This window comes from Brachycentrus maculatus, unplaced genomic scaffold (genome assembly GCF_059751285.1).
Source record: "Brachycentrus maculatus isolate JH-2025_06_01 unplaced genomic scaffold, ASM5975128v1 h1tg000365l, whole genome shotgun sequence".
NCBI lineage: Eukaryota > Metazoa > Arthropoda > Insecta > Trichoptera > Brachycentridae > Brachycentrus > Brachycentrus maculatus.
The window spans coordinates 55,212-79,000 of NW_028281114.1; the positions used below are offsets into that span (position 1 = coordinate 55,212).

The window sequence follows — 23,789 nt, forward strand, 5'->3', positions numbered from 1 at the left end:
ACTCCCTTAAATATTATTTTAAGCGAATTCCTTTAAAAGCTTGCTTATTTATTCGCCGTTGAAATTTAATTATTTCAAATTTGCTGTTTAATATTTAAGAAATTTATATTCCAAAGTTTTTTGCGAAATTGCGTAACAACAATTACGAAAATCCTGAAACCCAAATTTCTTTAAAGCTTTTCACTTATTGAGTCAAGCAAAATGACTTCGGAAACAAATTTTACACGGTGTAGCAAAACTCGCAATGCATAAAATATATCTTTTTTTTGTTGCTTACATATAAATTATTCTACATGTGTTGCAATAACTTTTTCCATTTCCATTAAAATGTAATTTTGATTTAAAATCACCGTAAATATTTTATTATAACTTAATTATAATGGCTACCAGTTTTGAAGCTAACCGTTTCTTTTTCAAGACATTAATATAGTATAATCAGTATTCATAAAGAAGTGGTTAGCTTCGAAACCGGTAGACTTTATAATTATCTATTAAAAAAATATTTATGGTGATTTTAAAACAAAGTTCTATTTTGATTATTAAATATTCTGTTTTGTATCCAAAAAATAACAAATATTCATGAATATGTTGGAGTAAGACATCATTATAGACAGTGGTGTCCTAATATAAATATTTTTTAAATTTAAATACATGATGTATCCGAAAACATTGCCACGAATTCTGAATAAGTAAACAATCTGATTAATAGATTTAAAAGTCAATTTGTGGTAATATCTATCCATTTTTAATTTAAGTTTTATTTCGTATACTAGATCCCTGTTTCTTTAAATCTTTGATGCAAAATGCTTCGAAACACGCGTCACAAAAGATTTGAAATAGTGGCATTTTCTAACTTAACTTTAATTAAATAGGAAAAAAAATCTTTCAATAAAAATATTTGATGATTGTAGTTTAAGCTTTGTTTCCTCAATCCCATGTTCCAAAATGAGAAATCGAAATTACTCATCGGGAATATTTTATATATATATATATATATATATATATATATATATATATATATATATATATATATATATATATATATATATATATATATATAGTTTAAGTCTTGTTCCCTTAATCCCATGTTTCAAAATAAGAAATCGAAATAACTCATCGGGAATATTATATATATATATATATATATATATATATATATATATATATATATATATATATATAAATATACATATTTATATATATATATATATATATATATATATATATATATATATATATATATATATATATATATATATATATATATATATATATATATATATATATATATATATATATATATATATATATATATATATATATATATACATATATATATATAAATATATATATATATATATATATATATATATATATATATATATATATATATAGTTATATATAAATATATATATATATATATTTATATATATATATATATATATTTATATATATAAATATATATATATATATATATATATATATATATATATATATATATATATATATATATATATATATATATATATCTATACATACATGTATGTATATATATATATATATATATACATACATGTATGACTTATGTTTGTAATATATAAAATTACTTTGGCCGCTTTCGTTGTGTAATGGTCAGCACGCTCGGCTACCATTCTGGAGGCGTCAAATAAATAAAAGCGATTTTTTCACTGTAATATTTATTTAATATTACCCTGGACTGGTACTTGAAGCGGAGGGCTGAATACTTTTCCTTCATGTGTAAATGATCAAGATAACACTGCGTTTATATGACGCAGTGCCCTATGCACCATTGGGGTGCGGATAAGGGTTTTATTATTTTATGTTTGAAATTTATTTTTTTAATAAATAAATAATGTGAGTGTAAACGTTTGTGGGCACCGTGTACATGTTATATCTAAACGTAAAGTTGTGACACTTTTACAATGTTTTCCTCATCCAATACTTGGCAACTTGTAACAATGTAATACACTTCGATACTCGATAGGTACTTGAGAACTTTGGAAGTGAATGAATTTTGCAAAGGGTTCGATGAATATGAAGCATAGTTGCCTCGACACTTCTGGAAACTTCTGCTTCTCTGTTATACCAAACGATATACTTTGGAAACTAATTTATTCACAAATCAAAACATTCAATCATACATTCACCTTTGCTACATTAATATTTGTACGTGGAAAATTGCTTTTTCTTCCAACAGTTTCCATTACATATGGTTGCATCATGTCACATCACATTGTTGAAATATGTAACATCACGTTGGATTGCAACATGTAACATCACATGTCCGCCTCCAGGTCAGCATGCTCGGCTACCGTTCTGGAGGTCCTGGGTTCGATTCCCAGGGGGGGTCAAATAAATATAAGTGATTTTTACACTGTAATATTTATTCAATATTACCATGGACTGGTACCTGAAGTGGAGGGCTGATCACCTTTCCTTCATGTGTAATCGATTGAGATAACACTGCGTTTATATGAAGCAGTGCCCTATGCACCATTGGGGTGCGGTAACGGATTTATTATTATTTAACATCACATTGGGTTGCAACAACTTGTATTTTAACATTGGGTAGCAACAAGTCCATTAATAAGGTGGCAACTTGTAACATAAATTAGGTTGCAACTAGTAAAATCATATTGAGTTGTAACGTGTAACATCACATTGGGTTCAACATTTAACATCACAATAAGTTGCAATATGTAACATCACATCGGGTTGTAAAATGTAACATTACATTGAGTTGCAACATGTCACATTACACCAGGCTACATGTCATCATATTAAGTAATACTACTACGTTTGTATGTACTGTTTCTTAAAATCAATTGTGACACTTATTTCGATGCATTCCGCATCATAGATGTAAAGAAATAGTGGTATTTACCAAGTAAAACTTAAATTAAAAATTGATTGACATTACCGCTTTGTAATTGCCGAATCAACTAAGGCCCTGATTTCAAGTTTGTCTCGAGCGTTCAAATCAAAATGCGTTCAGTCGCGCTCAGGGTTAGCCGTGTGCTCATTTTTTTATTTTTTTGAAAATATTTTTTTAAACACCCTACACTTTTCTTTTCAAAACCATATACGAGTACTTGTATCGAAGAAAACCTTATTTTTTCAACATTTTGAATGTGTCCAAATACTTGTTCACAAAATCTGGATTATCTCCAATTACAGGAGCTATTTTCATATTATTTTTGGACATCTCATCAAAGATGAAGAAGAAAATGGAAGTCTGGGCAATTACGGGGTTGACGACCGTCATAGGCTGGTTTAAGTGATCACTTTACACACGTGTAACATTCACCAACTCTACCCATTATTGACAACCACACTACTCAAATTCTTGGAAGTTCTGTATATATGAACCAATTTAGAAACCTTGTTCTTGAATCACTAGAACTTCACTAGAGACATCTATTGGTGAGATGTAAAATTGGTAAATCTTATTTTTCAACGCAAAAACGGTGTTTTAAGAAATTAGTCGATTACGTAAAATGTTACCTAGATTAAGAGAAAATTGACTTGCAACTTAACGAATGCTGAGACTTAAAGAACAAAAAAATTGGTAGCACCGTAATATTTTGTGAAATATGTAAATAACTCGTAATATTCTCTAAGTACCTACTGAAGTGCTTTTGATTGACTCCGTTGTCATAATAAAAGAGAATCACTGACTCGGAAAAGTTCGTTCAAATTGTGAAAACGTTTATATTTGTATCCGAGAAACTTAATCATTTAAAATCGAATATTACGATACTGCCGATTTTCGGATGAAATCAGTGAACACGAATTATTAACTTTTCCATTATTAATTATGCGATCGCGTAGTCGTATACATCAATTTGAAATCTAATAACGTTGTTATATTTTAATAACACGTTATATTAAACGTTATTTTTCAAAAAACTAAAATACGTTATGTATATAGTTTCGCAGTCCGCCTCCGTAGTGTAATGTTCAATACGCTCGGCTACCGTACTAAGGATTTCGGGTTCGATTTCCAAGAAAGGAGTGTCAAATGAAAATAAAAATTAATTTTCACTCTAATGTTTATTTATTCATATTTATTCAATATTACTCTGGACTGTTACAAGCGTAGGGTTGATTACCTTAATGTGTTAACGATCAAGATAACATTGCGTTTATATAATGCAGTTTCCTATGCACCATTGGTTGCGAATGAGGGTTTCAAAATAACAATCGGCGGGTACGTATAAGAAGATGCATAAATATGGAAAAGGCGACAAATTTTTTCAAAGAGAGGGGGATGTGGCGTTTTTTCACTCTGCCTACCTTTGCGGAGTAGCGACGTGACAGTGTAATAATTATTAAAGGACAGAGTAATAATTTATTAAAGGTTTATTCATTCTCTTCTTCTTTTTTATTCTTCTAACCTTTATTCCACCTAATGGTGCAATGCAAACGATTTTTAAATCATCTCTTTCAAAATAAGAAATATTTTTAATAGGAGAAAAATGTAATGTAATTAAGATATTTCACTCCTTTTTTTATTTCACTCCTTTGCACAATGTATATATATATATATATATATATATATATATATATATATATATATATATATATATATATATATATATATATATATATATATATATATATATATATACATATATACATATATATATATATATATATGTATATATATATATATATATATATATATATATATATATATATATATATATATATATATATATATATATATATATATATATATATATATATATATATATATATATATATATATATATATATATATATATATATATATATATATTTATGTATATATATATATATCGTATTACGACTGCATTCCGTCAGCTATCATCCTTTTTTTCCCAACTCCATGGATCATTTCCATACATAAGGGTTGTTATCAGGACTCCATTGTGCACTGCCAGATTACCTTTCGCTGTCAGGCTTTAACTTTCGTTTTCAGGCTACCACAAAGATTTCGATAACAACAAAAACCCGGCTGACACACATCCATCGGGCTGCTTTGCAAGTCTTCTTTGTATTGCAGACGCGGCCTCATCTGCAATATTCATGCATGCGCTCTCATGTTCGGTAAACACAATGCTGTGGGGAAGGTTTCACCCTTTCTGGAAGACAAATGAATGTGTCAAAGGGTGGAAGCGAAAAGAGTCAAACCCTCGTCGGTTGAGGTATTACCACCTCACGATACAAGCACAAGAAAGTTACAAAAAATGTAACATGTTACTAAATTGTATTTTATTAACAAAAACACATAAAAAAATTATATTGTGATAATTTTTTCGCCTAGTTATAGCATTTTCAAACGAATGCCATAACTAGGCGAAACATTACTGAATTCATAAAAACACATGTCGCTCACTCCTTTCAACTACGTCACATACCAAAAAACCTGATTTTTTAGGACATCCTTTTTAATGTTTCAAAATACAATAAAATTTATCAAAAATAAATATCAAGCCACTTTTTGATCTTTTTACTGTGCAACAGATCTTTTTAGGTAAAACCCGAAGGTTTTTTCTCCATTTGAAAAATATTAAGTTTATTTTAAAAAAAATATCAAGCAATACTTTTTCTTCAAAATGCAAACACAACACTTTTTCCCTGTAGCGGATAAATATTATGTTTAAAATATGTCGTTTTTGCTGAGATAAAGTACATTTTTTGCGCATTCCGAAAACATGCTCAACTGAAAATTTGCGATTTTTCATAAATGACGTTGTTTAAAGGAGTGAGAGAAGTCACAAGTGATTTTAGGAAAAGTGGTATTCATCAAGTGAAATTTAAATTAAATTTAACTTTAGATATAACTTCAAAGTAACCGAATCAATCACTAAAAACATTATTTTCTTTGAAATGAAATAGAGCCATTTTGTGAAAGAAAACTATCATCGTTTGACTTGCAAAATACACTGTACAGACATCTCGTTCGGACAAGAGAAACATAATGAAAAGTGGGAGGCTCAGGGGGTCGTGTGTACACATGCTCAGCCACAGTAGAGTCCTTAGGGTGTAATTTCACGTCACAAACTACCCCTAAAACTATTTATTAAATATTCATAATAATCATGCTTAAGAAACGTAAAGGAAAACTTATCTCATTAATTGATTCGACAGTTTTATTTGTAGTAATATCCAACCATTTTTTTATTTAATATTTTATTTTTTCGTTCAAACCCTCATCTGCACCCGATGGTACATAGGGCACTGCATCACAAAAATGCAGTGTAGTCTTGATCGTGATCGAAAACACATGAAAGAAGGGTGATTAGCCAATGACTGATCAGATGAAAATGAAAAAAAATAAAAAAAATAAGCACAAAAACAATTAATTATAAAAGAGAGAAAAAGATTTTTTCAAATATAAATATTGATAAATATTGAAAACTAAAGAGATATATTTAACAAAAAATATATTAAAAATAGAAAAAAGTTAAGAAAATTGGGGAAAATGTGATAAAATCAAAATTAAGAGAAAATGCTTCAAAATACCATAAATTAAAAATTTAAGAAATTTAAAAAAAATCCTAAATTTTAAAATTATTAAAATAAGTAAAAAACAAAAGAGATAAAATATAAAAAAAAAACAAAAGAAGAATTAAAAAATAAGAGACACGGTAAAAATTAAAAAATAAGAAACGAAAAACAACGAACTCAAAAATGTGAAGAAAAAATGCGTTAATAAAACAGTAAGTAAGTATGTTATTTTGTACAAAAATGATTCATTAAAAAATTGAATAATGTAGGTTAAATAAATTAAATAAATTAAAAATTATACCATAATAAAAATTGAGAACAATTCTAATTCGTTCAGCCAAATAGAAATAAATGATTTTCTAAATAAATATCATGCTTGCTACATTTTATTTCTTTAAAAAAACACATACCCCGTACACCACAAATTTGTCAACCCCACATATTGTCCTTACAACCCTCATAATTTAAAAATTGGGCTCATTGAAGCGAAATCATTTTTACAATACGTCGAAATAAAAGACCGCTCGAATTTTTCTACCTACATAAATTCAGAATACATTTATCGGAACCGCTTATCGAGTACATGGAAAAATTCCTTTATTTGGGTCACAAACCTATTTTTTATTATGCTTGCGAGTTATATCCGGACTAGCGTTACTGTGGCTCAGTCTTTTAAAATGGGAAAGAAAGAAAAAGTTATATAAAAACACGAACGTATTTGAATGCGACAATGTGTCGAAATTTCAAAGTATTCGGTTGATAACGTGATGGATACCATTGTGAACAAATGAACAATTATATTTTTTATTTATAAAATGGTCATGCAAAATACGCGAACGTATTTCAAATCAACGTTACGTCAAATTTAAATGATAATGACTTAGTAACTTTTTGGAGATTTAGGATTTTGAACAAAAAACATACGTTTTCCCTTTCAGATAGTATAAATGTAAAATATGGCGAATTTCTTCCTTTGAGACCTCCACAGTCGAAGCACGATAGTTCACGACTGAACCGACCAATACTGTCAAAGAAACGTTTGTAGTATATACTCACACCTTTAAAACGTCGTATAGTATGATCCGATGTGACCAATAATGAACGAGATATACTCAGTTGGAAAAAAGGATGCAAAATACGAAATAACCTTTTATTTGTATACATTTTTTTCTAACTAAAAAAACTAACTAACCATCACGCCGCTTCCCCGCAGCGGTAGGCAGAGAGAATATAACGCCACACCACTCTCTTTTTGCGAAAATTCTTTGCCTCTTCCACGTTCATGCATCTCCTCATACATACCCGCCGATTATTGCGACTAACCTAACCTGACCACTTTCAAGTATTTGGCATACATTTTTTTCGGTTTTAAATATATATATAATGGGTAATTTAGAAGTCTGGGTATGCAAAGAGCCTTCATTCTTTCATAGGCTAGTTGAAGTGATCACCTTGCACATGTTACTTCATCATCATCCAAGGTTGAGTTAAGTTTTTTTTAATAAGCAGAGATCTTTATGAAGTGTATGTAAGATTATTCCCGAATTATTTTATATACTAAAGACGCCTGAAAAGATCAAACCAAAAATGTATAAATAAAGATTTTAATACATTTAAAATATTAATACATAATACATATTGTTATTTATGTAGATTATAACATCATTATATACTGTCCCTATAATTATTACTTAAGTGTAATTTCAACGTCTGTAACTTTGAAAACAAACGCCATTTTTTATCACCACTCATTCATGAGAATCTTTGTGAGGGATGAGATTAGATGTGAGTTATATTGTTACACGCCCTCTCCTTTATTCTTCTCCTACTTCCTACATCCGGCTATCTCCATTACATTCTCCTCTCACTTCCTTCCGGTAAGGAGGTTCGCTGCATTAATACTGTAAACTTGTAAACTTAATCAAAGTTTGTTACTTCGTAAACGAACTTAGAGATAAGAAAACTAATCAATAAAGTGTTTTATTGTTAGAATATTTAACACTTGCTCTAATTTCATTCTAAAACGATAAGAAAAATGCATGAAAATCTTTTGGTAGCAATAATGCGTTATTATTTTATAATTTTTATAATGATGTTGTTTAAGGAGGGATTAAAAATCCGAATTTCTTCTTCTCGCTCTCTACATTACGCCTTCATTTAAAGTCATAAAAATAGCCGAATTAAAACTACAAATAATATTTTGTCCTCAAAAGCTTAACAAGATGTGTGTCCAATTTTTTTTCCAGTAAAAATATTGTGAATAAAAAATATTGCAGTTAGATGTATGATGTAAATAGAAAATTTTATTTTCAGGCGCCTTAGGAAGCTTAAAAATTCTGAAAAATCTTACATATCTTCCATGAAGGTTTCTTCTTATATGTATTATTTTAAAGTAACTTAGTTCTTTTATAGATGTCGCCGGTGATGAAGCTTGCAGAGGATGTTTTTAATTAATTTGTAAATATAACCTCCAAAATTTTAGTAGTGATAGGATATAATCAAGATTTTGTGAACAAGTATTTGGACACACTCAAAATGTTGTAAATAAATTAACTGGGCAAATTATAAGCTAAAATAATAAAAATGAAAATGATATATTCTGGCGTTTCTCAAGTATGTTATTATTATCCAGAATTCGAATCTCACATACTAATAAAAGAGTTTCTGCTCAGTAAAAAACTAATTTTCATCTCAACAATAGGTGTCTCTAGTGAAGTTATAATGATTCAAGAACAACATTTCGAAATTGGTTCAAATATAAAGAACTTCCAAGAATTTGAATAGTGTGGTTGACAATAATGAGTAGGATTGGTATACGTTACATGTGTGTTACGTGATGACTTAAACCAGCCTATGACGGTCGTGAGCCCCGTAAATGTCCAGACTTCCATATTCTTCTTCATCTTTGATGAGATGTCAAAAATAATGTGAAAGGATACTATCATAGGAAGGATGAAGAGTAGTTGTTTATCAATCATGGGTAGAATGGTGAATGTTAGCAGATAACCTATGCAGGTTATATGCCCTGTATGTAAATACATACTTAGGCTTCCGTATTATTCACCATCTATTTTAAGATGCCAAAAATATAAGAAAGATTAATTTGACACGTGTATAAAGTAATTATTAAAACGTCATAAGCCTAAGATAAAAATAAAATATTATCAGGAAGTAAATGACATTACACAGAAAATAAATAAATATCATTGTGTTCATTGATTTTGTAGAACTCCATTTTTTTATGAAATAATTTTTAAATCAAACATTTACAACACCTTTGTTTGAAAATGCCATAACTAGGCGAAGCAATTGTCACAATATTAATTTGTATGGGTTTTTAACAAAATACAACTTTGTAGACTCAAAAAATCTGTGTTGGATTTAAAAACGATTTCATAAATATGAATATCTGTTGTAATTGAATAGAAGTTACGTTAAACTTACCTTCACTGTGTCGTTAAAAAAATTAATTTGGTATGTAATCGATGAGCAAGTACGACATACTTTTATTGCGGTGGAAAATATGAGTCTGGGCTACAATATTTGGATTTTACGACCTGTGATAAGTCGGTTCACCTATTAATTAATTTTTACGTCAATTAATTTTACAGAGCTTCACTCATTTCAATGCTTGTGATAAAGATGCTGTGGACCTCATTTTTCAAAGAACGTATTGTAAGGAAGATTTTAATACATACATCTTCTGCTTCAAGATTTTTTGTATATAAAATCACCCTAATCTTTAAAAAAATCTTCAAAGTAAAAATCATCTTAAGGAGACTCTCTTACCTTTAATATCTAAAAGCTCATTACGGAGGCTTTTCTAATACCGATATCGTTTTTCGCATTCTTACATACTTCGGCAAAGTTAGGGGATGGAGAACAATAGCCAAGTGAAGTAAGGGTTGTTATATGGTCGAGTAAGGGTAGGTTGAAGCAGAGGTTCTTCACTATGAGCCTTAAGTTTTATAGGTTCGAAAATTTTCAAGAAAACTCTTGTTAAATGCTTATTAAATTTTCATATTTAGTTTATATGTACATTTTTGAACAGTACTTTTATGTGACTTGATGAAAAAATGTTGAAAATGAGATTTTTAAAATATTTTTATATGTAATAAGTTTTAAACTTTTTTTTTACAACATTTTGAGTGTGTCCAAATACTTGTTCACAAAATCTGGATTATCTCCAATTACAGGAGTTATTTTCATATTATTTTTTGATATCTCATCAAAGATGAAGAAGAATATGGAAGTCTGGGCATTTACGGGGCTTACGACCGTCATAGGCTGGTTTAAGTGATCACTTTACACACGTGTAACATTCACCAATTCTACCCATTATTGACAACCACACTACTCAATTTCTTGGAAGCTCTATATATATGAACCGATTTAGAAACCTTGTTCATGAATCAGTAGAACTTCACTAGAGACATCTATTGGTGAGATGTAAAGAAGCTTTTTATTAAGCAGAAACTCTTATATTAGTATGTGAGATCCGAATCCTGGATTATAATCACACACATGAGAAACGCCAGAAAATACCATTTTCATTTTTATTATTAAGCTTATAATTTGACCAGATAATTTATTTACATTTGTAAATAAATTATCTGGTCAAATTATATTATGATTATATTAATTATTATTATGTAAATAGGTAGCCGAGCGTGCTGACCATTACGCTACGGAGGCGGACATAAAATATATATTTGAGTATATAAAAATATCAGAAATGAAGACTGTAAGTAGCATGTTTAGCAGGATTTTACGAGATAGAATAAGGAATACCAGGATAAGAGAAATATACGAGATTGGAGATTAAATAAGGTGAAGAAACAATAAAAAAGACAATGGTATGCGCATGTTAAGATAATGAAACCTTCCAGACTCTCCCACATAGCACTGCACGGCTAACTCCAAAGTAGACGACTCCCGAACAGTCCACCAAAGAGATACATACAGTGAATCTACAGTTATTTTACCTCAAGTTGTTTTGTTGGCTAACTTAATATAAATCAGAGGTAAAATAAATATGAACATAAATAAAATAAATATGTTTTAATATGTATAGTATAAATATGTATAAAGTAAAATAAATATGAACATAAAAAAAAAAAAAAAATTAAATGAATATAAATAAATCAGAGGTAAAATAAATATGAACGGACAGTAGATTGACAGCTGGAAATCAACATCGTAGGAGGCTTATCGCTTTTAAAAACAGGCCACAAGGCCTACACCAAGAAAAAAAAAGCTTGTTTAATGTTTAGCTTCCGTTCTATTCCATTCGATTCCTAGGGAGAAAAAAAACAACAGTGTTCTATCACTAAAATGTTTATTTTATATTTTCCTGGATTGGTCTGCATCTGAAGGGTAAGACTGATCGTTTATTGAATGTTTTTCACGGATACCTTGTAGTTACATGCTTTATCATGATTAGGACAACGTTCTTTTCAAAACCGGTTGGAGAAAAAATGTACCAGTAAAAAAGTGGTTAAAAACAAAGTTATTTTATTTTATTAAGTTTTAAACTGATTACCTAACCTTAATGTAAAGTGACTATAATCGTATCATTGCATCTATTTGATGCAGTGTCCTATACACTATTGGATTCAAATAAGGGTAAGAAAAAAAACTTGTATCTATTGAAAATTTAAAAAAAATAAGGGATTACGTTTGCAAAAGATTTAGCATCCCTTTGTGAGAGGGGTGGCTTGTCTCGGGGGATGTTTCAGACCACTTAGATTGGTTAATTTGTCTCGTAAGCGAGAAAACCAAAGCCACCCTCTTGCGAAATAATACGCCACCGTAAATGGTTGCGAATTATCAATTAATTGATGCCTTTAGAAATGATATCATTCAATGAGTAATTGTTTCAACAAACAAACAATATTCGCAACTAACTATAAAAAGTTTGAATAAAGTACACGGAAATGTCATTCTTTCCTTGATTTTTTTTCGCAGATACTTTGTGGCACATTTTATAAACAATTTTGTTTTTAACCACTTTTTCATTGGTACATTTTTCTTTCTCCGACTGGTTTCGACAAGAGCCTTGTCATCATCAGGATGAAACATGTACTTTGTTTAACCCTGATAATGACGAGGTTCTAATCGAAACCGGGTGGAGATAAAAATGTACCAATAATAAAGTGGTTAAAACGAAAGTTGTTTTATATTTTAATGTTTATAAAAAATCAAAACTGTGAAAAGTCGTTTTGTCGTGAAATCTATCTTTTTTTAAATTTTAAGTCAAATTTATGAAGTTGCATATATTTTTTCATAATTAATTTCTTTCACATGTCAGCTCTCGGCACCATCTATGGTCGAGTTAAGTTAGTTTTTTTTTTACAATATATTGAGTTAGTTCATACTTCACAAATCTGCATTATCTCCAATTCAGAGTATTTTTTTTACGTAATGTTTAAATTGTTATTTCCTGATTAAGATTTGTGAACAAGTATTTGGACACATTCAAAATGTTGTTAATAAAATAACTGGGCAAATGATAAACTTAAATAAAAATAAATAAATGATATTTTCTAGCGTTTCTCAATTATGTGAATAAAATCCAGGATTGGGACCTCACATACAAATGAAAGATTTTCTGCTTTTAAAAAAGTTTACCTTATCCCAACATAGATGTCTCAAGTGAATTTTATTGAATTTAAAAACAGAACTGTGTTTCAAGTTTATTCAATATATCTAGAAGTTCCAAGAATTTGAATAGTGTGGTTGTCAATCATGGGTAGAATTGATTAATGTTACACGTATGTAAAGCGATAACTTAAACCAGCCTATAGCCTGTTAATGTCCAGACTTCCATATTCTTCTTCGTCTTTGTTGAGATGCCAAAAAATAATTCCAATTTTTTTTTTGTCTAGCAGAGGTCTAACATGTTAAATTTGACATGTTTACAAAAAAATACGAATCTTATATTACAAGTTTTCATAAGAAAATCTATATTTTAAGCTTTGATTTTATATCAAGAAAATTAATCATAGTAACATGATGCTTTAAACAAGTTATAAAAACCAGACAAAAATATCATATTTTTAATATCATATTTTTCACAAAATCTGAGGAAAACTTAGATTTTTTTAAAAATGGAAATTTTCATAACTGTGACACTAATAACTCACAAAGGAATCTTTTTTAAAAGGAATGTTTTAAAAAAATGTTTTGATGTTGAAATATCATCCGTAAAAAGAAAATGGGAAATTCAGTAAGGATTCTTTGAAAATATATATATATTATCTTATAGTAATTAACGTAAAAAGGTATGTTTGCAACAAAAAACATTTTTTTAATATAAGGTCCAAATTGACGATAAACTCAAGCATCATCTCTTTTGCTTAATTACTTCCGCTGTTTTCCACATCCATCGAATTTTTAATTTATTATTTAATATGGTTACAAAAGTTTTTATATTAATTTCCATTCATTGTCTAGACATTTCTACATTAACAATTTTAAAATTAAAAACGCAGTTCTGTCTAATAAAGAGACTAAGCTCTTGTGCTTGAAGAGGGACTTTTTATGTTTGTTGGTAATATTATTTATTTTCACTATATATTTTTTTTTTTGGATTAACATGTATATAATTTAGTTTTTAGCATTTTAATGTCTTAATTTTTTTATAAGTAGGTTACATAAGTAATTTTTTCCCAAATATTTAAAGTTGTGTTGGAATTGTTTGGTATTGCATTTTGGTATTGTAAAGTCATGTTGGTATCTCGAAGTTGAACTTTTCTAAAAAAATGAGTATTTTTCACTCTTAAATAGTTGGAAAATTTCTGTTTTTTTTAATGGATTCTTCCTTTGGGACTTAGAATTTTGAAAATAATAAATTTATCGAACGGGTTTTTTTTTCTTTTTAGAATGACTTTAATGATGTGAAGATAACCTTTAATTTTCTAAAAATCTTTTCATTCAAAGAGCTGTACTAATCCGACATTTCTTTTGATGAATAGATAATACCTCATTCGAGAAATTCCGAATCGAGAAATTTCGAATGGAGAAAACGTCCGCTTGACGGCAAGCTTAATCGTAGTACCTACGTACAATGAAATTTTGACAGTTGAAACGTGGCCATTTTGAATTTATACAATATGCTTCAAACTTCAGTGTTGCCAACTGCACTGTATCACGAAACGATGTTTTAGTTAGTAAGTACATTAGTTTGGGTATTACGGAAATTTGGTTAGAGACTTCGTGAATATTAAGTTTCTTACACACACATAAATATAAACATTTACACGCACACGCACATATCTTTATTGATAAAATAAATAAAGGCATATTGAGATGGTTTAGGCACATAAATCGAATGAGTGAAAGAAAAACTACATTAAAAAATACATTATCTAGATTTTCAAATATTTTAAACTGGTCAGGTCAGGAGTCGGAGTAATTAGCGAGTACGAGGAGATGCTTTAATATGGAAGATTCTTTGCAAAGACATATCGGTGTAGGGTTCTATTTTCTCTGCCTATCCCAGCGAGGAAGCGGCGCGATAGTTAGTTATTTAGTTAATTTTATTTATACATACCTGTCCGCCTCCGTAGTGTAATGGTACGCTAGGCTACCGTTCTGGAAGTCCCGGGTTCGATTCCCAGCGGGGTCAAATAAATATAAGTGATTTTTTCACTGTAATATTTATTCCATATTAGCCTGGACTGGTAACTGAAGTGGAGGGCTGATCACCTTTCCTTCATGTGTTAAAGATCAAGATAACACTGCGTTTGTATGATGCAGTGCCCTATGCACCATTGGGGTGCGGATAAGGGTTTGAATGAATGAATACATACCTGTAAATACAAATATACATTTACGCATATATACAAATATACTTATACACATGCATACATAATAAACACATTACAGACTACATGTTAGACATTAATTACCTAAATGTGATTCAATATAAAATATTGCTTAAATTATTTCTTAAAAAACAGATCTAAGTACCTTCTTCTTCTAAATGTATATCTCATAATTACATACTTATTTGCTAACTTTTTTTCATTTTCATCTTTTTGATTTTTTGTTTTCTGTTAAAATCAAATATTTGTAGTTTATATTAGCTCTTTTAATCTAATTTTATTTCTGATATCTATTGCAGTCTTGCCAGTATTATTTTATTATAACCTTAAATAAAATGCATACCCACACACAGGCCTGCTTTAGTGGGATCTTTTTTCGTATTCATATTTTATATTTTTTGTACTAGTAATTATAATTTGAGTATTGTGAAATACAAAAGAATTTAAAATAATAAAGAAAAAATAGAGCAATTAAATTTAAAAAGACTCTTAATGATCTATTCCCCTTGGTTAACATTGGGCACTATATCTACCCTGCTGTGGCTAGCATTCGTTTATTTTTTTCTTAACCCAGGTGACATTTGACGCAATTGAACTTTATTCTTTTAACACCGTTTTTGTATCGAAAAAAATATTTTCACCTCGAAATAAAGATACTGTTTTGAAAAGAAAAGATTTCTTGAAATGTAAGGATTAAAAAAAATGTAAGAATATTTTTTCTATATATATATATAATATAAACAACAAAACAAAAATATAAATTAACATTATTTTTTTCAAATGAGCATGAAGACACGTGCAGCCCTGAGCGTGGCCGAGCGCATTCTGAGTTGAACGGTTGAGATCTAAGCCTCAACGGTTGAGATCAATAAAAAAAGCTTCAGATAGTAATTAAAGTATTATTTTCAGTGGCGCGGTGGTTGGACCACTTGGTCGGAGTGGTCCGTGTGTTCGCGTCCCTGCGACGGCGGAGTCTCCAGACAGCTGAGGAGGTGCTCCTCACGAGATGGCTGCAAGGGAGAACCCCAGCGCTACAAGATATGCAACATGCAGGTGAGAAGATGCATTCTGGTCCTTTGAATTTCTTCTCCGTCTTACTCTTCTTACTGAGGCTGTTGACCATTGTGGAGGCAATGACTATTCTCCAGTTATCCTTTTGCTGTATGGTATTGTATAAAAGGGAATAAACAGATGTGCGTCAAGAGGTAGAGACCATGGGACCTACTCTTAAGTCTTATTCCTCATTACTGAGAGTTGTGACCCTTGTGCAAGCAATGACTCTTCTCTAGTTATCCCTTGACTGCGCTGCACGTAGCGCTCCAACCATCTAAACTTGATCGGTCCATTGTGTGGGGATTTTCGTCTCCATTTTTTCCCTTCCAGGCTACCATTCACTAATCAACTTTGTGGTATGATATTGTAATAAAGGGAACGACGGGCATCCAGAGTTGGAGACCATGGGACCTACTCTTATGTCTTATTCCTCATTACTGAGGGTTGTGGCCCTTGTTGAAGCAATGACTCTTCTCCTGTTATCTCTTGACTGCGCTGCACGTAGCGCTCTAACCACCGAGACGCCTGCTGCTATCCTTTGAATACAAGATTTCATTTATAAATTGTAGCAACTTTGTTCATAATGTTTTTCTTCTTCTTACCGTTATCCGCACAAAATGGTGCATGGAGTATTGTATCGTATGGAAGCAGTGTAATCTTGATTGTTAAATACACGAAGGAAAGGTGATCAGCTTTGAGCTTACCAGTACAGGGTAATATTGAATAAATATTGGAGTGAAAATTTCGCTTTTTATTTATTTTACCCCCCCCTGGGATAGGAACCGGGGAACCAGCAAGGTAGCTAAACATTTTTTTTCGGCATTTCAATATGGGTGCAGGAGAATTTAGATGATGTTACTTCTTCAGCATCATCGATGGTTGAGTTAAGTAGGTTTTTTTATTAACAGACCTTTATAAAATGTTTTCAAAAACATTTAATAGAGGTCTCTGCTTTGATTTTATTTTTATAACATTAATTTTAAATTTAAGCATTATTTTTCGATGATCCTGTATGCTTGGTAACATTTTTAAGTAAAATCAGACTGATGCCAGTTTTAAAAGTGTACAAATCACACATAAGAGGGAAAATATACCCTATAAAATGAGATACAAACGCCCTTAAAAGGTTAAATATATGTTTAGTTTTCAGTAAAACCGTACTAACTGAATCCGGACTGGGCGAGGTGTTTCACTTCACGCTGAAGATTGTACTCCCCATACATTTCGTAATATATTCATACTACGACGGGCAACAAGGAAATGTGGGCTAACGAAACACTCCTGCAGCGTTTATTTACATATTCATGAATACAAAACGATAACTTTTCATAAAACCGGTCGAAAGCACCCGAAGGAATCCGAAAAGCCGCGATCTGTATTCGGGTCATGCACAAAAATGCAAGCGACCGGCAAAGTTAAGATGCAAACATGCAATTTTCATTATTATGTGGCAGGCGTCATTTGCAGGGAAAATATTACAACGGGGAGAAAATTTCAACCCTTACATACATAATAACACTGAAGTACAAAGCAGAGGGGATACTGGTGTGTTTAGATGTTTTATTTATGTGATATTTTAATATTTTATGTTTATTAATACTTAGAGGAATTTTCACATATTAAAAACCGTTTTTATTGTATTTGTTTGGAAAAAAATTGTTGAAATTTTTTTAAAATCTGTTTGTTGGATATTTGGTGCGCTTCAAAGCAATTCCAATGATCAATAGAATAACATATGTAATGTAATTTATATTTTTGTACTAATTTTAAATCAAACACAGATTTTTTGAGTCTACTAAGTTACTTAGTTGGTATAGTCTACTAACTTAATAATAAAAACCCTTATCCGCACCCCAATGGTACATAGGGCATTACTTCATATAAACGCAGTATTATCTTGATCGCTTACACATGAAGGAAAGGTGATCAGCCCCCCGCTTCAGGTACTAGTCCAGGGTAATATTGAATAAATATAAGAGTGAAAAAATCACTTATATTTATTTGACCCCCCCCTGGGAATCGAACCCGGGACCTCCAGAACGGTAGCCGAGTGCGCTGACCATAACAGTATGAAGGCGGACGAGGCTATTAACTTAGTTCACTCACTAGATTTTCAATAAATACATTAATTAAAATGGAATTCTACAAATTAAACGCATAATCAATAAATAATTTATGTATCGAAACTAAACTATGTATATATATATATATATATATATATATATATATATATATATATATATATATATATATATATATATATATATATATATATATATATATATATATATATATATATATATATATATATAATATATATATATATATATATATATATATATATATATATATATATATATATATATATATATATATATATATATATATATATATATATATATATATATATATATACAGTGTTTCAATACATTTACACTCTCCTTATCATTTATTCTTCAATTTGTGTAATACGACTTATATAATGTGAACGATGGATGTTAATTATCATACCACAAAGTTTACAATGTTTTTAATATATAAAAACTATTTCTCATTATTATTGTAATACAGCATTCATTTATTGGACCAATTAGGGCTTGAGTTGATTTGGGGGTATGTTCAGACTGATGAACACTTCAGAGAGTAAATATTTGTCATCTATATAATGCAAAGTACACAGTTCTAGACTCGCCAGAAGTCCGAGTTGGCCTTACCAATGAGTGGAGTCTCTAAACTGTCACGGCGTGGTGAGTTGGAACTATTAGATCCGAAAGCCGGTCACCGGGTGACAGTTAGTTCGGCAAACTGTCCCCTAACTGTGGGTTAACTTAACCGCTAGTTACAAGTAACATGGGGTCACATTTTCTGAAACTTGTCTCAGAGAGCGCCAGACCAAATGCAAGTGAATTGCTGCCTCAAGTCATTAGTACAATTCTGCAATTATTATTTTATAAATTTTAAAAATAAATATTTTTTTTGCATTTTAATATTATTTTAATACTCGACAAATAACTTTGCTTTGAAATCACTTTTTTATTGATTTTTTTTTTCGACAAAATACATATTTAAATAACACAAAATAGTTTGTAAATATACAAAACATTTAAAATATAACGTTTCTACCTCTCTTATAAAGTCGATACTTGTGTTTAGAGAGAGAGAGAGTTTTACTTTTTTTTTTAAAAACAATGTTAATTTAACAAAGTATATTAAATTAATATTAAAAATAAAGAAGTAAATAAAAAAAAAATATTCCTTGGTATGGATTCTAGGTAGGAGTGAGTCTTATATATTTTTATTTTTTATTTAAGATTAATAGCTTAATTTCCGATCCGAAAATCGATGGAAGGCCTAAAAATATCCCGATAAGTGGATTTAAAAAATATTTTTGACAATAGAAGGGTCGTTCGCAGGGGTGCGTTGTAGTCAAGAGAGAATAAGGGTGATTAAAATCTGGTATAAAAATATTAAAGAATAAAGAAATTATGACGAAATTCCTATTAATTTTGGGTCCCCCTCGTACAGTGCGTTATTTATTTATTTATTTTATTTATTTTTCAAAACATATTACATACGTAAATCATATATCCATATAATATTCCCGATGAGTAATTTCTATTTCTCATTTTGGGACATGGGATTAAGGTTAACAAGACTGGAACACAAATAATAAAGTAACAAAAAAGATTTTTTTTAAATAACCAAAACTAATACATGGCAAAATATAAAAACATTATACAGGTATAATAAATAGGCATTAAAAGCATATTTAAAATAAATAAATGAGAAAAATATAAGGTTAGAAGCATGTTTAAAATAAACAAATGATAAAATATAAGTAATGAGAAAAAATAATTAATATATTTTCCGTGTAAATTTGTTTTACTGTTCATTCTTCCTGCCTCTCTAGTGTAATGGTCAGCACGCTCGGCTACAGTCCTGGAGGTCCCGGGTTCGATTACCAGGGCGGGTCAAATAAATATAAGTGACTTTTTCACTCTTATATTTATTCAATACTACCCTGGACTGGTACCTGAAGCGGAGGGCTAATCACCCTTCCTTCGTGTGTTAACGATCAAGATAACACGTATGTAAAGTATGTGAAGTTGTATCTTGCGATATCAACAATTATTGTCGTACAGTGCTTCGCGCAAGAAAAATCTCTTTCAAAAATTATTATTCAATTCCATTGAAAATAGGAATGTCGATTTTATATTTTCTTTAAATGAACAAAATGACAATGTAAAATTTCCTCCTACACATTTGGGGTAAGGTTGGGTAGCACAAGACGTCTGACATATAGTGCCTCTGGCAGCTAAACCCAACCGCGTTTACAGCGAGTATTTTTATTGTGAGGTCACAAAGGGTTGCGACCCTTACTACATACTTATCTTCAAACTACCCCCTGTTCCTTTATTCCATTGTTGAGATCGAAATAAGAAGAATGTTATAAGGACTGTTTCAAATTTTCTTCAGGAATATCTGCCTTTTTGTGATTGCTAGATGTGTAGGCATGCAATTTTTTTACTGTTATGAGTAATGAGTGGTATGCTCCAATATAGCAAAACTATGTTTTGAATATTAAAAGCATTAACTTTGTGGATCATTATTATTATTTTGAGAAATAAAAAGACTTCGTTTTTCGATCTACTCACAAATTTACTAACCAACTAGTTTCGGCAACAATCTGTTGCCCTCTTCAGTCATAAATTAAACCCTGAAGAGGGCAACAGGTTATTGCCGAAACTAGTTGGTTAATACAAATGTGAGTGAATAAAAAAACAAAGTCTTTTTATTTCTCAAAATAATATAGCATAATTATGTTCAATCACCTAAAAGAACTGACTTTGGCGTTTAGCCAAGATAAGCCGTTAACATATTTTGTGTTTTTCTACATTCTGGTATATAGAATAAAATGTTTAATCTTTGTAATTTAAAATATAAAAATTAAACACTTGTAAAACACCACTTTTGAGTTTATTGATGTAAACACGACTAGTTTTGAGAACTCAATATGTTCTCGAAACTAGTCGTGTTTGCATAAATAAACTCAACACTGTTTTTTTACGAGTAAAAGGGTTATATATTGGTTTTGTATTTAACAATCAAGTTTTTTTAAAGTTAATGCCAAGTCGATTAAAAAAAAAAAAAACAGTTTTTTTGTTGTAAATATACGTTGTAATTTGACATGACATAGTTTTTGACCGATTTTTTTATTATTGACTAAGCATGTAGATAAAATAGAAAGCTACCACACCCTACCTTTGCTAAGATTCTTCGCCTCTTCTACATTTATGCATCTCAGTCCGTTAGCTGACCTGATCATTTTAAAATATTTCTAAAACTTGAACACAACCAATTTCTCTCGGTCTTCCTCTGTTCCTATTTCCAACAAGATATGCCTCATAAATTTGATAGACCGTTTTTTGAACATCTGTAAAAAAGTACATTGAATGCAATAGCTTAGAAAAATGAGCGGCAAATCGATACATAAATTTTCACGTTTAAAGTTCCCTGGTTCGATTTTCAAGGGGGGGTGAAAATAATTGTAACTTACTTAACACTTTCATATTTATATAAAATAACCCTGGACTGATCCCAAAGCAAATCACCTTACCTTCATGTAAGTGACGATTAAGAAAACACTTTGTCAATACGATCCAGTGCCCTATGCACCATTGGGTGCGGATAGCGGTTTTAAGAAAATGAATATAAATATATTTATTCTTCTTATACATATATTTATAACAAGGCGAGGTTTAATGTTATATGTTGGAAAATGGAATGACACAAAGTGAACATCAATTCAATTAAGAAAATTTTAGAAAATACGTATTTTTATATTTACAAAAAAATAACATTCGTTTGAAATAGAGTAAGCGTCTTTTTAGTGACTCGCTGTTGGCTGACTTGTAATTTATTAATGAGTTATAGAGTTATATTGCTTTTAAAAGATCAGAAATTCTGTAAAAGTCGTCCTTGGAGGGTACACTTAGAGTGAAAACCTTTTCAGGACCTTTTCAGCGGGAATATCACTTAACGAAGACAAACACGTCTTTAAATTACTTTTTTATTATTACTTTTTTATGGAAGCCATGACAGTATAATAAGTTTGTTTTTTCTAGAGTAAAAGATATGTATATATATATATATATATATATATATATTATATATATATATATATATATATATATATATATATATATATATATATATATATATATAAATATACATATATACATATATATATTTATATATATATATTTATATATATATATATATATATATATATATATATATATATATATATATATATATATATATAAATATATATATTTATATATATATATATATATATATATATATATATATATATATATATATATATATATATATATATATATATTTATATAAATATATATATATATATATATATATATATATATATATATATATATATATATATATATATATATATATATATATATATATATATATATATATATATATATATATATATATATATATATATATATATATATATATATATATATATATATATTGACTTCTAAATGTTAATGAAGAAGAATATAAATGTCTGGGTATTTACAAGGCTTATGACCTATCGTCTTGAAAGTGATCTTTTCATACAACATTTACCATTCTACTAATGACTACTACACACTACTGAAATATCCGAAGATATATTTACTATATATGGTACTCAATAATTGAACGATATCTATATTTCAACACAGATGAAGAAGAATATGGATTTCTGCGTATTTATAGACTGGTCATAGGCTGGATTAAGTTATCACTTTATAAACGTACAATACTCATAATTACGCGCATGAGGGACAACCATACAACTTAAATTCCGTATTTAATATCGGAATCGTCTTAAGAGTTAAAATAAACGGCGGGTATGGATGAAATTGGAAGAGGCGAAGATTGTTTGCAAAGACAGATGAGTGTTGCGTTCTATTCTCTCTGTTTAGGAGCGGCGTGATAGTGATTTGAAAAGTTATTTTACAATATTTTACTGGACAATAAATATTTCCATACTAGGTCTTTTCGAACTGTGCTGGATTTCGAAAGAAAATTTTAAGAAAAGAAAAACAGATCCAAAAGCATATTATACTTCAGCAAAAAAAATCTAAGCCGTTCAATATCCATGCTCCGAAATGCCTTTATTAATTTAAATATTAAATATTTGATAGTAAAATTTATAAAAAATGGATTGCGACCCTTACTACATACTTATCTTCAACTACCCCCTGTTCCTTTATTCCATTGTTGAGATCGAAATAAGAAGAATGTTATAAGGACTGTTTCAAATTTCCTTCAGGAATATCTGCCTTTTTTGTGATTGCTAGATGTGTAGGCATG

General features: G+C 29.6%; 1 protein-coding gene across 1 annotated transcript in view; it reads left to right on the top strand.

Annotated features, from left to right (window-relative positions):
• nolo (ADAMTS-like no long nerve cord) overlaps positions 1-23,789 on the top strand; it is a 164,749-nt gene that overhangs the window by 20,030 nt on the left and 120,930 nt on the right. Inside the window, exons 3-4 of the mRNA XM_088269845.1 lie at positions 16,254-16,397; positions 19,084-19,188. Coding sequence (XP_088125971.1) covers positions 16,254-16,397; positions 19,084-19,188 — 249 coding nt within the window. The remainder of the gene's footprint in view (positions 1-16,253; positions 16,398-19,083; positions 19,189-23,789) is intronic.